At 39.8% G+C, this 14,208-nt stretch overlaps 1 protein-coding gene across 3 annotated transcripts in view; it reads right to left on the bottom strand.

The window, feature by feature from the left end:
* Positions 1-1,940, bottom strand: part of PCNX2 (pecanex 2) — a 327,055-nt gene extending 325,115 nt beyond the window's left edge. For 2 of the 3 annotated variants that reach the window (XM_054561349.2, XM_054561362.2), the window contains exon 1: positions 1,540-1,822. In XM_054561349.2, coding sequence (XP_054417324.1) covers positions 1,540-1,692 — 153 coding nt within the window. In that variant the 5' untranslated portion in view covers positions 1,693-1,822. Of the gene's footprint in view, positions 1-1,539 lie in introns of all 3 variants that reach the window. The other variant, XM_009232501.4, reaches the window with a different exon arrangement.
* Positions 1,941-14,208: the final 12,268 nt, after the last annotated feature.

The raw sequence follows: 14,208 nt of genomic DNA, 5'->3' as shown, positions 1-14,208 counted from the left end.
GCTTTACAAACAAGGAAGGCGAAGCTTGCTCAAGCTCATACTAGGTCTAGTAAGCAGCAGAACCAGGATTTCACCCTGGTGAGGGCTGTGTTCCTCATGACTTTGCTATGCTGTCCCTCTAGGAAAAGGGAAAACACTGGGGCCCATAGGCTAAGGAAAAATGGGTTAAGAAAAATGGTGCACAAAATTAGAAAGAAGAAATAAACTTGCATTTATTGCAGGGTTTCCAAGCAGTTTCCGTATTTAATGCTTTTTATATACAATTTTGGTTAATTTTTCTGTGAAGTGGTGATTATGATGATCACATCCACTTTAATGATATGAATGCTAAGTTTTAGAAAAGTTCAGTATCAGACCAAACAGCTAATAAGTAGCAGAACAGAATTGTAAACCCAAGGCCTGGGTCCAATCTCAGGTCAAGCCAGACCTGTGGCTTTATATGTACTATCTCATTTAATCCCTAAAACAATCTGTAAATCTGGTACTATTACTTTTTCTCATTTTACAGATAAGAAAATGAAAAATGAGATATGGTAAATAACCTCCCCAAGGTCACAGAACTGGTAACCAGTATACCCAAAATTTAACCCAGGCTTCATGACTTCACACCCAGAGTTCTGACCCTTTGGATACACTGCCGGAAAAAGAGTAAAAAGGAACCCAATCACAAATGTCAAACTCGGAATCCATCAGTCATGCAAACTCATTGACGATTTTTGCTGTAAAAAAACATGATCAAATAATGTGTTAGGAATAAAGTCCTCCAACCGACATACCAAAATTAGATTCTTGGCATGTAAAGTTTAATAAGACATGGAACACCTTACCTGTACAGCTTTTCAAAGAAGGTAAACCATTGTTTTAATTACGTGTAATTTACCTAAGAAGGCCATCTATGCAGTTTTTCAGCAAGCACTCACTTACCATAACTCCACTAAAATGTCAAGCCCCATCTAAATGTTGTAATACTTTGTTTAGCATAAAGTACATTAGATTTATCCATTATTATATCTGCCTACAGATTTCTATACATAGTGGTGTAGAAATTACAATGTGAGTAATTGATAACTGAACTGCCTTCTCAAAGCAAAACAAGAAAGAAGGTGAGGGGGGAAAAAGGAGCCAATAACTGAAATGAGTCTGCTTTTTACATTTCGTTTTGCCTCTTGGCTACAATCTACAGTATTTCACACCAAACATTATCCCAAGCTACCCAGCTCTAAGGCCTAGAGTTACCCGCCTACAAAACAGGCTGCACGCTCCCTGCCACAAGCAGAGTGACTCATCCTAACATCCGGCATCAATTCTTAATGAGTCCCCGAGCCCCCGCAGTCCTGTCTACTTTTCTTTTCCAGTGAATCCTCACAGCCCCCTTTCCCTGCATGTTGTCTGTCCCAAATTTCTGAAGCCCTTCCCCTTCCGTCTCTTAAGACTCTCTACGAACCTGAAATCCCGTGAGGCTGATGGCACGTCTGTGGTTCCTTTCCCCTTCTTCCCTCCATCCCCACAGCTCCCCGGGACCGGACCCTCCCCACTCACCAGGTGCAGGGCCAGGGGCAGCAGCAGGAGGAACAGCCACAGGTAGAGGTGGCAGCTGTTGGTGAACTTGCTCTGCTCCGGGTCGTGGTACCAGCCCCCGGTGAGCGCGGCCCACACGCCCTGCCGGAGCAGCTGCAGCACCTGGGACACCATGCCGGCTGCGCCCCGGGGCTGGTGAGCGCCCCGCTGCACCCTGCGCGCCCCGGCCGGATCCCCGGGCTCCCTCAGGTCTAACACCCGGGCCCGCGGGCCGCGCCCCCGCCGTCGCCGCCGCCGTCGCCCCCGCCGCCTCCTTCCACCCCACGGCTGAAGCTGGAGCTGCTCTTCCGCCCGGACCCGCGAACCGCGGCGCCGGAGCCGGCTGCTGCCGCCGGGCAGGTGAGCGCCATGTCCGAGGGAGGAACGATTTTCCCATCGTGCTCAGAGGCGGCTGCTCAGAGGATGCTTCCGAGGCTCCTCCCAGCGCCCGCCCAGGCCCTCCTTAGCCTTCGCTGGGGGCCAGAAGGATTTCTGTGAGTGCCTCCAGCCTTTTCTTTCTCTCTTTCTCTTTTTCTCTGTCTCTTTTTCCTTCCTCCTCCCTCCCTCTCTTTCTTTCTTCCTGCCTTCCTTCCTCTCTCTCTCTCTATGTTTCTTTCTTTCTCGCTCTTTTTCTTTTTTTTGCCTCTCCCCTCTTCCCTTCCCCTTCTCTCTGATCCTCCTATTAGGGGACGTGCAAGGGTGTTCTCATGCAGAAGGCACAGACCAGGACACGTTCCTTGTCCTTGTCCTTTTTTGCACCCAAATATTTACCTCATACAAGGTCCTGTCATACAGCACTCAAAGTAATTTCTTCTCCTGAGCACTTCCTGCACGACTTCATTCTCCTTAATTAAGGGCTGACTCCAGACGTTCTATTAATCTAAGCTCTGCCTGGTCCTCTGCCACTGATCTTCTGTCCTCCCTAACTGTTTCTCCTCCACTCCCTGTTGTCCAACTTCGTGGAGAAAGAAGATAACCACCTTCCTGATAAAATTTTAGGAGCTTCAGTTAGGCTCCTTAGTTTTTTATCTCTTTCCTTGAACATAATCCCAGGTATTTAACTGGCTATTTAGAACATTAGTCTAAATCTCTCTATGCTGTTTAGACAGGAAGACCCACTGGACAAAAAAATAATAATCTTTAAGCTATTATATATTTTATCATTTACAGTGGATACAGTTCAGATTCTCTTTTGAGAGTGGGTTTTGGAAAGGGAAGAGATAAAAAGGAGCTTGTCTTCCTTTGGGATGAGGAGCGGAAGCCCTGTGTGAGCTAGAGCCTTAGGGAGAGACGAAGATTAGAGGGCTCCATGATTCCCAACATGGCTTCCCTGCGTCATCCTTACCTGGTCTATCCCAACACATCACACTCCTCTGACTTGTGTGCCTGCCTATGTCCTGGCCATGTTCTGGTCTGCAGCAGCACTTGCTTGTGGCTGCCCTAGTCGGGCCCAGTAAAGGCACACCAGCCTTCCCAGGCTGAAAGGAGATAAGGACAGGCCCATCATGAGGAGAGGGCCCAGGACATGAAAGGCCGCTGAGTTACAGCAAAAGCCTCACTATGGTGTGTCTGCCATCAGCTATAACCACTCTTCCTTCTACTTTACATTCATCAGTAGGAATGAATCATCAAAATGGAATATGGCTGCTTTCTGTACTGGAAGAGTAATTTTTCTTAAAGACACAGCTTGTAAACAAATGGGCTTTTTTGTATATCTGCTCAAAATGCTTGTAACCTACCAGGTGCTGTATAAATGTTTAATGGGTTACTCAACCAATCAACTCCACACTAAAGGAGCGCCATCACGTGCATGGGTACAGGAGGAAAGGTCATGCAACAGTCTGTTCCTACATGGAGGTTGTGCCCTTGTTCACTTGTCCTGATTCATCAAATATTTACTCAACACCTTCTGGGTGCCAAGCATTTTGCAGAAGACTAAGAAAGCAAATGTAAGTCAAATACAGTCCCTACCATGAAGGAGTTAACAAACTACAAGAGGAGGTAGGAAAATCAAAGACTTGCAATAAAATGTGCTGCCTGTTATCATATTGTAGAAATGGACACATATGCAGATATATGGAAGCACTGGGGCACTGTGCAGTGCAGAAGACATGTGCAAGTCTGTGAAGGAGGGGTGGTGTCAATGAGCACCAGGGAACTGGGTCTTAAAGCTAAATATTAGCTATCAAGGCATGTAAGTGTGAATAGTTCTCCAGGCACACATATATGTGGAAAGAGGGGCATGGCAATTTGGGGAAAATGTCAGGATAGTCTAACATGTCTGGAAGGTAGGGCTGGGAATGGGAGAAATGGAACAGTAGGAAACTTAATGAGATAAGCAAAGGTCAGTCTCCTGGGCCATACAAAGTTCTTCAGATCTTATCCTAGGCAATGGACAAGAACTGGAAGGCTAAAGCATGCATGTGACATGATCGATAGTACAGGGGCAAATGCTGAACACCTGAACCAGCAGGAAGGGACAAAATGTTGAGGGATCATATATGATCTTAAGGCTTAGAGATCAATTCAATGTGGAGATAAAGGGTTAAGGAATGTAATGATTTTCCATTTTGGGTTGAGATGGCTATACTGTAAAACTAATCCATTTATAAGATATAGGAAGGTTAGCAGTGAAAGATGACTACACTGAATTTGAGTTGCTTAGGGACTTTGCAACCCACCAGGGAGAGAATGTTTCTGAAGCTTAGGAGAGGTTTCTGAAATAGGATTTATACTTGAGAGAGATCAGCAGATAGTCTCATAAAAGGGGATGATAATGTCCCAGAAAAGAATATAGTGAAGAGGGCTGTGAATTACAAGGATTAAACACACAAGCAGGACAAAAGAGGGAGGAAAGGAGGAAAATAAGGTGAATCTGATACTATCAAATAAATGGGGAAAGAACAATTCAAGAAGGACGTGATTAATAGTGTCAAGTGCCATAGAAGAGGCCAAGTACAAAGGTTGTTATTAGGACACAGCCCTTAGGAGTGACCTAATGTGACAGCCTCAGCCATTTTGAGGATTGAAGATGATAAAGTGGGCAGGTGCCTAATTGTGTTGTATTGCAAAAGATTGAATGTGTAGTGAATGCAAAAGTAGGAGGCAAAGTCAGGTGCTCCTTAGGGGAGCCTGGCCATGGAGGTGAGCGTGATCTAAATGTAGGTGCACGTGATCTAAATGTAGGTGCAATGGTCAAGAAAGTGTTTGTTTTGACTGACTGGCTTTTAATATTAAAAACTAAGTATGCTGGCCAGTCATGTTGGTTCACGCCTGTAATCCCAGCACTTTGGGAGGCCGAGGCAGGGGGATCACCTGAGGTCAGGAGTTTGAGGCCAGCCTGGCCAATATGATGAAACCCCGTCTCTACTAAAAATGCAAAAATGAGCCAGGCGTGGTGGTGTGCACCTGTAGTCCCAGCTACTAGGGAGGCTGAGAATCGCTTGAACCCGGGAGGCGGAGGTTGCAATGAGCCAGGATCACGCCACTGCACTCCAGCCTGGGTGACAGAGCAAGACTCCATCTCAAAAAAAAAAAAAAAAAAGAAACACACAAACAAACAAAACTAAGTATGCTTCTTCTTCACTATGCTTTCCTGGCATCATTATAGCTTTCACTGTAATGCATATGTTGGAGACTCTAAAATCTTTATCTTCAGCCCTAACCTTTTCCTGAATTTCAGATTTAAATCCAGTTGGGTGCCCTTCTACCCATAGGCGCTCAACATGTTCAAATGTGAACTCACTGGCTTCTCCCTTACTGCGATTCCTCCCATTGTGCCTTTTGTATTTTGATCTCAGCTGATGAAACCACAATCCACCCAGTCAATTAGAACCAGGAGGAAACCTAAATTCCTCCTCTTCTCATCCTCCTCTCTCACTACCATATCCAGTCAGTGACCACATCTTATTGATTTTATTTCCAAATTATAATTAACTACATATGTTTGCTTTATCCGTGTTGCCACGACTTCAAATCAAATCCTCAGAATTTCTCCCTTGAACTATCAAAGTGGCTTCCTAATTCTTGTACCTCCAACTAAACCTTCTATACCAATGAAGGGAAGAAAGGAGCAACTCTAGGTTTCAAAGCATACATAAGTTTACACAGGAAATGAGAAAGCTGAAAAAGCAAACAAGGGATCAGACAAAGCAGAATATGCACCTACCACTCCTAGGACTGGAAGAACAGTGGGAACAAGTAGTATTGTTAGAAGCCACAAGCCAGAGGTTGGCGGCAAGAGATAGATCCATGGCAGGGCAGTCTGGAAAGAGCTGGAGCCTTGAGGACCTGCAGCGGCCACAAGTGGTACGACAGAAAGGGAATGGGGTTGAGTCGGGAATATGCAGAAGGGAGGAGCAAACATGAATACTCTGGTTTCTTCTCTCTTCGAGTCTTCCAATCAGCTGCCTGTCTCTTCCATTGGCTAAACCCACCTGGAAGTTATAGTACAGGGAAGCCTGGAAAATGTAGTTACCTATAATACAGATCACAGCATGTGAAAGGGAGGCCAGAGTGCTCTATATAAAATAAAAATCCAGCCTGATTATTCCTTCTTAAATTCTTTCCATCATATTCAGAAAACAACAACAACAACAGTCCAAATGCCCTCTACAGCCCTGCCCTCACCTAATCCCTTTAAACTCATCTCTGAACTCATCTCTGAAAACCCAAAGTGCTTGTACTTCTTTGCATACTCCATGTTTCTTCATGAGTCTGCACCTTGGCTGATGCTACTCCCTCAGCATGTTAACATATCTACACACATGCACATAATCTGGTGGGATTTGGAGTGGGATTGTATTGACTTTACCAATAAATTTTGAGAGAACTGACATCTTTTCAATATTGAGCCTTTCCATAATGAACAAGATATATCCTTCCTTTATTAAGATTGCTCAATAACGTTTCATAGTGTTCTATGTAGAATTTTTCCACATCATTTTCTGGCACCCAGTGTTAGCCATGATTGAATTAGCTAGGGATGAGAGAAACAATGTAAAAGTTGAAATATTATGCAATTGAGAATAATTGGGATGGAAATGTTGAAATGATATGGGAACTAGAACAGTACTGCTTTGTGTTCAGAGACATATCCAGGCTTCCCTTGATAGGAGTTGCTTGCTAAGCAAAGTGTATGTACTCTAGCAGCCCCTAGGGTGGGCATTCTGCCTGGAGAGAGAAGGGCAATGACTCAGCTGTGTTCAAGACACCACAACATAAACAGTGGGGTTGGGGTAGAGTAAGGTAGCTTTGCAGAGCAGTAAAATTCCCTAATGTGCCACAACATAAACAGTGGGTTTGGGGTAGAGTAAGGCAGCTTTTCAGAGCAGTACAATCCCCTAATGTGCTTGATTTCCCAAGGTCTCCTTCAGTACATCCCCCTGTCAATTACAACTCCAAGTAAACACAGATCTCCTTATGATCCTACTAGCAGAGGATTGAGATATGGCTATGCCAAAGAGCAGACCCTCATGAGCATGTGAAGCAGTCTAGAGCCCTGGACAAGGAGTAGCTGACTAAAGTATCCACCCCAGCCTCTGTCTTGGTGTGCCCTGCCCACTGAGACTAGTGAAGAGGTGATCTTGCACCATGTAGCTCAAGAGAAAGCCCTCATCTGCCAGTTTGCTTTTAGTCCATGGGCCCCCAATGAACAGCTGGACTGCAAGCCATTCTTGCTCACTAACTTTATTGTGGATGAAAGGCTCTTTTGTAACCCCCTAGAGGGCTCTGAGTATAAGCAAGTAGGAGAAGTCATACCTGCTAGAGAAGTGAAATAGAGATTTATAAAATGTCTCACAGAGGTAATACTAGCTGCTAATCCTCATATATCTAGACTCTTATTTATAAATATTATACAAGCAAAATACCAAAAATTGAAAAATGTTGAAATAACTAAAAGTTCAAAGCTAAGTACTCTAAAAGAATGGCTCCCACTGAAATAGAAAACATAAAGAACACAAGAAAGGTCCTTTAAAATTATAATTGATATTCTTCAAGAGATTTGAGGGAAGAATTCATTGAGTAAAATAGCAGGCCAGTATTACAGGGAAGCAATTGGAAAGTAAAAGAGAATGTTGACCATTAACAGAGCTTGTGACTATCATATGCAAATGCTTTCCAAAAATAAAGGGAAAATGCTTGCCAACTCACTATATAAGGCAAGTATTTCCCTGATACCAAGGCAGATAAAGACATGACAGGAAATGAAAACTTGACCATGTATTATCCTGCCTTGACAAAAGCAAAAATCCTTAAAAACGTATTAGCAATCTGAGCCCAGCAACATATAAAAAGGATTACATACTGTGACCAAGTAGAATTCATCCCAGGAATTCAAGATTGGCTTAATATCCAAAAATCAATTATATATTTGAGAGTAGCCCTAATCTGTGTGATGGAGGGCACCACAAATAGCTGCTACACTCTTATACACCCTTTCTCAGAGCTACTGGAAAATATGCTTCATTAAAAGGAATGAATATACTAAGAAAGATAAATTCACAGGGCCAAGGGAACAAGCTTTTTTTTTCTTTTTCCAGAGTCTTGCTCTGCCGCCCAAGCCAGAATGCAGTGGTGCAACCTCAGCTCACTGCAATCTCTGTCTCCTGGGTTCAAGTGATTCTCATGCCTCAGCCTCCTGAGTAGCTGGGATTACAGGCATGCACCACCACCCCTGGCTAATTTTTATATATTTTTTTCTGGTAGAGATGAGGTTTGCATGTTGGCCAGGCTGGTCTCGAACTCCTGACTTCAGGTGATGCCCCCGCCTTGGCCTCCCAAAGTGTTGGGATTACAGTGAACCACTGCGCCCAGCCAAGAACAAGCAATTGAAAAGAGAGAAAGAAAATTAAAAAACAATCTCCAGGACAACAGTTCACAAAACAGCAGGCCTAGAGAATAACCAAATCAGATGAAGCTTTGAGATAAATTTTGAATGTAATATCTTTAACAATTTTAGATCTAATTGATTTTTTTACTTCTTTTATCTTTTTGGTAAATATTTTTTTTCTAGGAATTTGTTCATTTGATCTAAGTATTCTACTTTATTGGTATAAAGTTTGTCATACTATCTTCTTGTGATTTAATAAAAATGTCTGTGCATTTTTATGCACAGTGGTCTGTGCCTTTTCATTCTTAAAATTAGTTATTTGTGCCATCTCATTCTTTCATGATTATTCATTAGGAATTTCTCATTTTATTTAGTCTTCTCAAAGAAAAAAATTCAACTTTTTCATCTTCTTTATCAAATGATTTTTTTAATTTTGTCAATTCATGTTCTTTCTGTTTCTTTTGTACTGTGTCTCAGCCTTATTTGTTCTACTTTTTCTATCTTCTTGAGATGGATGCTTCACCTGCATTTTTTTTTTGCTTCTCCTTCCATCATATATATATATATATATATATATATATACAGTTAAATCTATACATTTTCCTCTAAGTATGACATTAGTTGCATTCTCCAAATTTCAATATATTTTACTACATTCAGTTCAGAATATTTTCTAATTTCCATTAGGATTCCTTTGACCTATAGATTATTTCGAAGTATATTGCTTCTAAGCATGTATAGACATATGTGAGCACTTCCTAATAATCTATATCCTCATTTAATTCCAGAGAACGTACTCTTAATAACTGTCAGACTTGATTTATGGCAAAGAATATGATTAGTTTTGTAAATATGTGTGTCAGCTTAAAAAGAATGATTTTTCGCACTCTAAAAGTGCAGAATTCTATAAATGTCCCCTAGTTACATCTGCTAATCATTTGCTCAAATATTCTTCATTCTTACAGACTTTTTGTCTGCCTTTCTATCAGTTAATGACAGAAGTGTCATTCTTTTTAAGATTTGTCAAATACAAATGCAGACACACACAGTGGACCATATTCTTTAACATAAATCAAGCCTCAATAAATTTCAAATAATTAAAATTATTTAGAGTTCAGAGCACTTTCTACAGAACTAAGTGAGAAATCAGAGATCATTATAAAATCATATATAGTCCCAGCACTTTGGGAGGCCAAGGCAGGCAGATCGTTTGAGCTCAGGAGTTTGAGACTAGCCTGGGCAACATGGAGAAATCCTGTCTCTACAAAAAAATACAAAAATTTGCTGGGTGTGGTGGCGTGTGCCTGTAGTCCCAGCTGTTTGGGGGGCTGAGGAAGGAAGACCCTTTGAGCAGGAGAGGTCAAGGCTTCAGTGAGCCATGTTCACACCATGGTACTCCAGCTTGGGTGAAAAAGTGGGACCCTGTCTCAAAAAATCATATATGTACATATATATCTATAAAACTATATATACATATTATATACACACTATGTTAAGTTTTTATATCTTTCTGAAGAAATTAACCTTTTATAATCATGCAGAATATCTCCAGGAATTTTTTTTTATTATACTTTAAGTTTTAGGGTACATGTGTACAACGTGCAGGTTAGTTACATATGTATACGTGTGCCATGTTGGTGTGCTGTACCCACTCCAGGAATTTTTAAAATTTAAATTCTATTCTATCTGATGTTAATGCAGTCACCTCAGGATTCTTCTGGTTAGTGTTTATATGGTTATATATTTTTGTATCATTTTACTTTTAACTTTTCTGTGTCTTTATGTTATGTCTTTATGTTTGTTTCTTATAAGCAGCATATAGTTGAGATACAGTTTTTATTTGATCTGATAATCTTTGACTTTAATTAGAATATTTAGTCTGTTACATTTAATGCAGTTGTAATGTACTGGGTTTAATCATATCATGATTTTCAGTTTGTCTTTTTTCCATTTTTCTTTGCTTTCTCTTGGGTTCTTTGGAATGATCTATTTTTTATTATTCAATTTTACTAGCTTAAAAGTCATAAACTCTTAAAACTTTTTTAAAGGGGTCAGAAATATACAGTGATGCATTTCCAATAGAGGTGGAATTATACAGTGGACAGGATGGTCCTGTCCCCCAGGATGGTGTCAGCACATGGGGGACACATTTGAAGAAGTGGCACAGAGGAGCATGAGCATGGGGTAGTATTATTTTGTGTAGGAGTTAGAGGTAAAGCAAAGATCATTTATAATGATATGAGGATCTCACAGAACACAACTGAAAGAATGTGGAGGGGGCAGAGAAAAGGTACACTAATCCTCATTCAGTTAGCACAAAGAAGGGAAATACAGATGACAAAAAGACTATGTTAACGAGGAAATGCCTAATAGGTAGAATACTAAACCTTTACTCCAAGATAATTTGATATTTTCCCAAATGTTTTTAACTCTACCCAAGAGTAAGCATAAAAAATAAATTACATCTTTTGGCTCTTTTAAGCACATATTATAATTCAGACAGTGAAATGTGAAATAGAAAATGCCAGTTATTATGAGATGAATAAAGGGAGGGAAAGGAAGGAAGGGTCAGAGGAGAAAGGGAGAAAAAGAACAAGCAGAGTGGCTTTTACTCATTTGTAGCACTAGGTGGCACCAGAACACTGCTTAGAATGTAGTAAAATAAAATACGTTATTGGTATTGCAAAGCAAGGAAGGATTTTAACAGGGCACATTCAATATTGCAGAAAGCTTGTTCCCCCAAATGACAGGTCTACTTTTCACCTAATTACATTTTGTGAAGATCACCTTCATATCTTGTATGGTCAATGTATATTGTATGTGTGTTTTGCGTGTGACTATTATCATTTTTTAGGTTATTTTTCCTTAATCTTCTACACAAATTAGTGTTCCTGAATAACAGAATAGAAATAATGGAATATAAGGAATATTATGAGTTATAATTGAAGAACTTCTTCAGAAACAAAAGAGGACTTTAGCTTACCTAAACATTAAATGGATATATCATTCCCCATCCCCAAAATGACAAAAACAATGATAATAATAACATGAAGAAAGGTTCTAGGACAACTGACTTCTGTATAGTAGAACAAGTTTCTTTATGGTATAACAATATTTTGTATATAGCTCCTTTATTCTCATATTTGTTTTAAAAGACAAATCATAAAGCAAGAATTACAAAACTATGTTGAAGGACTTATAATGTAAAAAGATACAATTTGTATAAAAAGAATAGCACAAAGGAAATGAGATAAAATGGAATTATATTGTTAGTTTTTATATAATATTGAAATGAAGCTAATATTAATCTGAATTAGATTGTTTTAAGATGCTAATTGTAATCTCTAGGGCAATCACTAAAATATTAAATTTCATTTTATTTTTCTTTTATTTATTCTTTTGTGACAGGGTCTCACTCCATCACCCAGGCTGGAGTGAAGTGGTGCAATTATGGCTCATGCAGCCTCAACCTCCCAGGCTATAGTGATCCTCCCCCACTCAACCTCCCAAGTAGCTGAGACTACAGGCGTGTTCTCCCATGCCCAGTTAATTTTTATAATTTTTATATTTTTTGTAGAGACAGGATCTCACTAGGTTGCCCAGACTGGTTTCAATCCCCTGGGCTCAAACGATCCACCCATCTTGGCCTCACAAAGTACTGGGATTACAGGCATGAGCCATTATGCCCAGCCTAGAAACTAAATTTTAAAATACAGTAAAGGAAACACAAGAATGAACTAGAAAATATCCACTTAACAATAGAGGAGGCAGTAATGGAGGAAGAGAAAAACAAAAACACACATGACATATAAAAACAAGTATCCAAATGGCAGATGTAAATTTACCTTATCAGCAATTATACTAAATGAAAATGGGTTAAACACTAAAATCAAAAGGCAAAGTTTGCCAGGATGAATTTAAAAACATGATCAAATGGTATGATCAAATGCTAGAAAAGACACACTTTAGATTCAAGGATATAAACAGATGGAAAGTAAAAGGGTAGAAGAAGCAAACCAAGAGAGTTAGAGTGTTTTGTGGGCAGCTATTATTATTTATTTGTACTAATATCAGACAAAATAGACTTTGATACAACAGTTTTTACTAAGAAAAAGAAAAGCATTTTATAATGATTAAAGGGTCAGTTCATTAAGAAGATAAAATAGTTATAAACCTATATGCACCCAACAACAGAACCTCAAAACGTAAATAACAAAAGCTGACAGAATTAAAGGGATAAGTTAATAATTCAACAACAAGAGTTAGAGACTTTAATATCCTGATTTTCAATAATAGATCAAACAACTAGGCAGAAGATTAACAAGGAAAGAGAAATCTTGGGCAACAACATGTAGATATCCTGTACTGGTAGCATGAAGCCCCATCTAAAATTTGGTTTGGATGTCAACACTAGTGACATCACACAAACAACACAAGGTTCTGAAAAAGCTTATTACTTAACCAATCTATCTGGGAAAAGCAGGGCACATCTTTAAGCACGTCTGAAAAGGCTCAAAAGAGGACAGAAATATTTTTATTGGGTTGGGAAATATACATGTTAAATGGCTGAATTGTATGGCATGTGAATTATACCTCAATAAAGCTGTATTCAAAAAAACAAACCAAAATATGTGCTTGAAGGTATCTGACCACCTGCACATGATTGTGAAGAACTATTCATTTTAGATTTTGAGATTTGATTTTCCCTTGGTGTGTTTATCAATTCTGAAGGGGCAATTTATTCTGAGAATGTTGTGATTAGGAAGGACACTCAGAGGGCTTCTGGAATATGAAAACATTCTGTGTGTTTACCTGGCTCATGATTACAAGAGTATTTGTTTTATAAAAATTTATTAAGCTGTGTATATATGTTTCATGCATTTTTCTCTACAAGTACTCTACCTTAAAATAAAATAGTGATTTTTAAAAAGATATATATTCTGGTAAAGTCATCAAAATTTGAAGATAAAGAATCTGTTAGGTAATCCAATAAAAAAATAGATAAAGAAATAAAGTTACATATAAAAGGAAAGTGTTAGCTTGACCTCAGAATTTTCTTCAGAATTATATAATGTGAGAAGTTGATGAAATTATGGTTACAAAATCCTCTGTGAAAGATCAATGTACATATTTGCTACTTGATATACTTTGGATATTTGTTCCTTCCAAATCTCATGTTGAAATCTGATCCCCAACGGTGGAGGTGGGCGTGCTGGGAGGTCTTTAGGTCCTGAAGGCAGATCCCTCATGAATGGCTTGGTGCCATTCTCAGAGAGAGTGAGTTCTCACTCTTAGTTCCTGGGAGAACTGATTGTTGAAAATAACCCGGCACCTCCTTCCTCTCTCTCTTGCTCTCTGTCGCCATGTGACACACCAGCTCCCGTTTGCTTTCTGTCATGAGTGGAAGCAGCCTGAAGCCCTCCCCAGAAGCTGATGCTGGCTCCATGCCCCTTGTACAGCCAGCAAAACTGTGAGCCAAATAAACCACTTTTCTTTATAAATTACCCAGCCTCAGGTATTCCTTTATAGCAACACAAAAAGACTAAGGCACCGTTATTATGGTGGATCTAAAAATTTTGTAAGAGATAGTGGTAGCTTCCATTGAATAATCTCTCTGTGCCTGGAACTATTATTAGCATTCCACATCTATTCACTCTTTGAGTCCACAAAACCACTTTTTGAGGAAGGTGCTATAATCATTCCCATTTTACAAGCAAGAAAACAAGCACAGAGAGGTTAAGTAAATTGTCTGTGTGCTAAGGGATTGTGGCCAGTTTCAAATCTCGGCAGAATGAGTTCAGACCCACGCTTCAGAGCTG

This window comes from Pongo abelii, chromosome 1, assembly GCF_028885655.2.
Source record: "Pongo abelii isolate AG06213 chromosome 1, NHGRI_mPonAbe1-v2.0_pri, whole genome shotgun sequence".
Taxonomy (NCBI): Eukaryota; Metazoa; Chordata; class Mammalia; order Primates; family Hominidae; genus Pongo; species Pongo abelii.
This window is presented reverse-complemented; position numbering and strand designations above follow the sequence as displayed.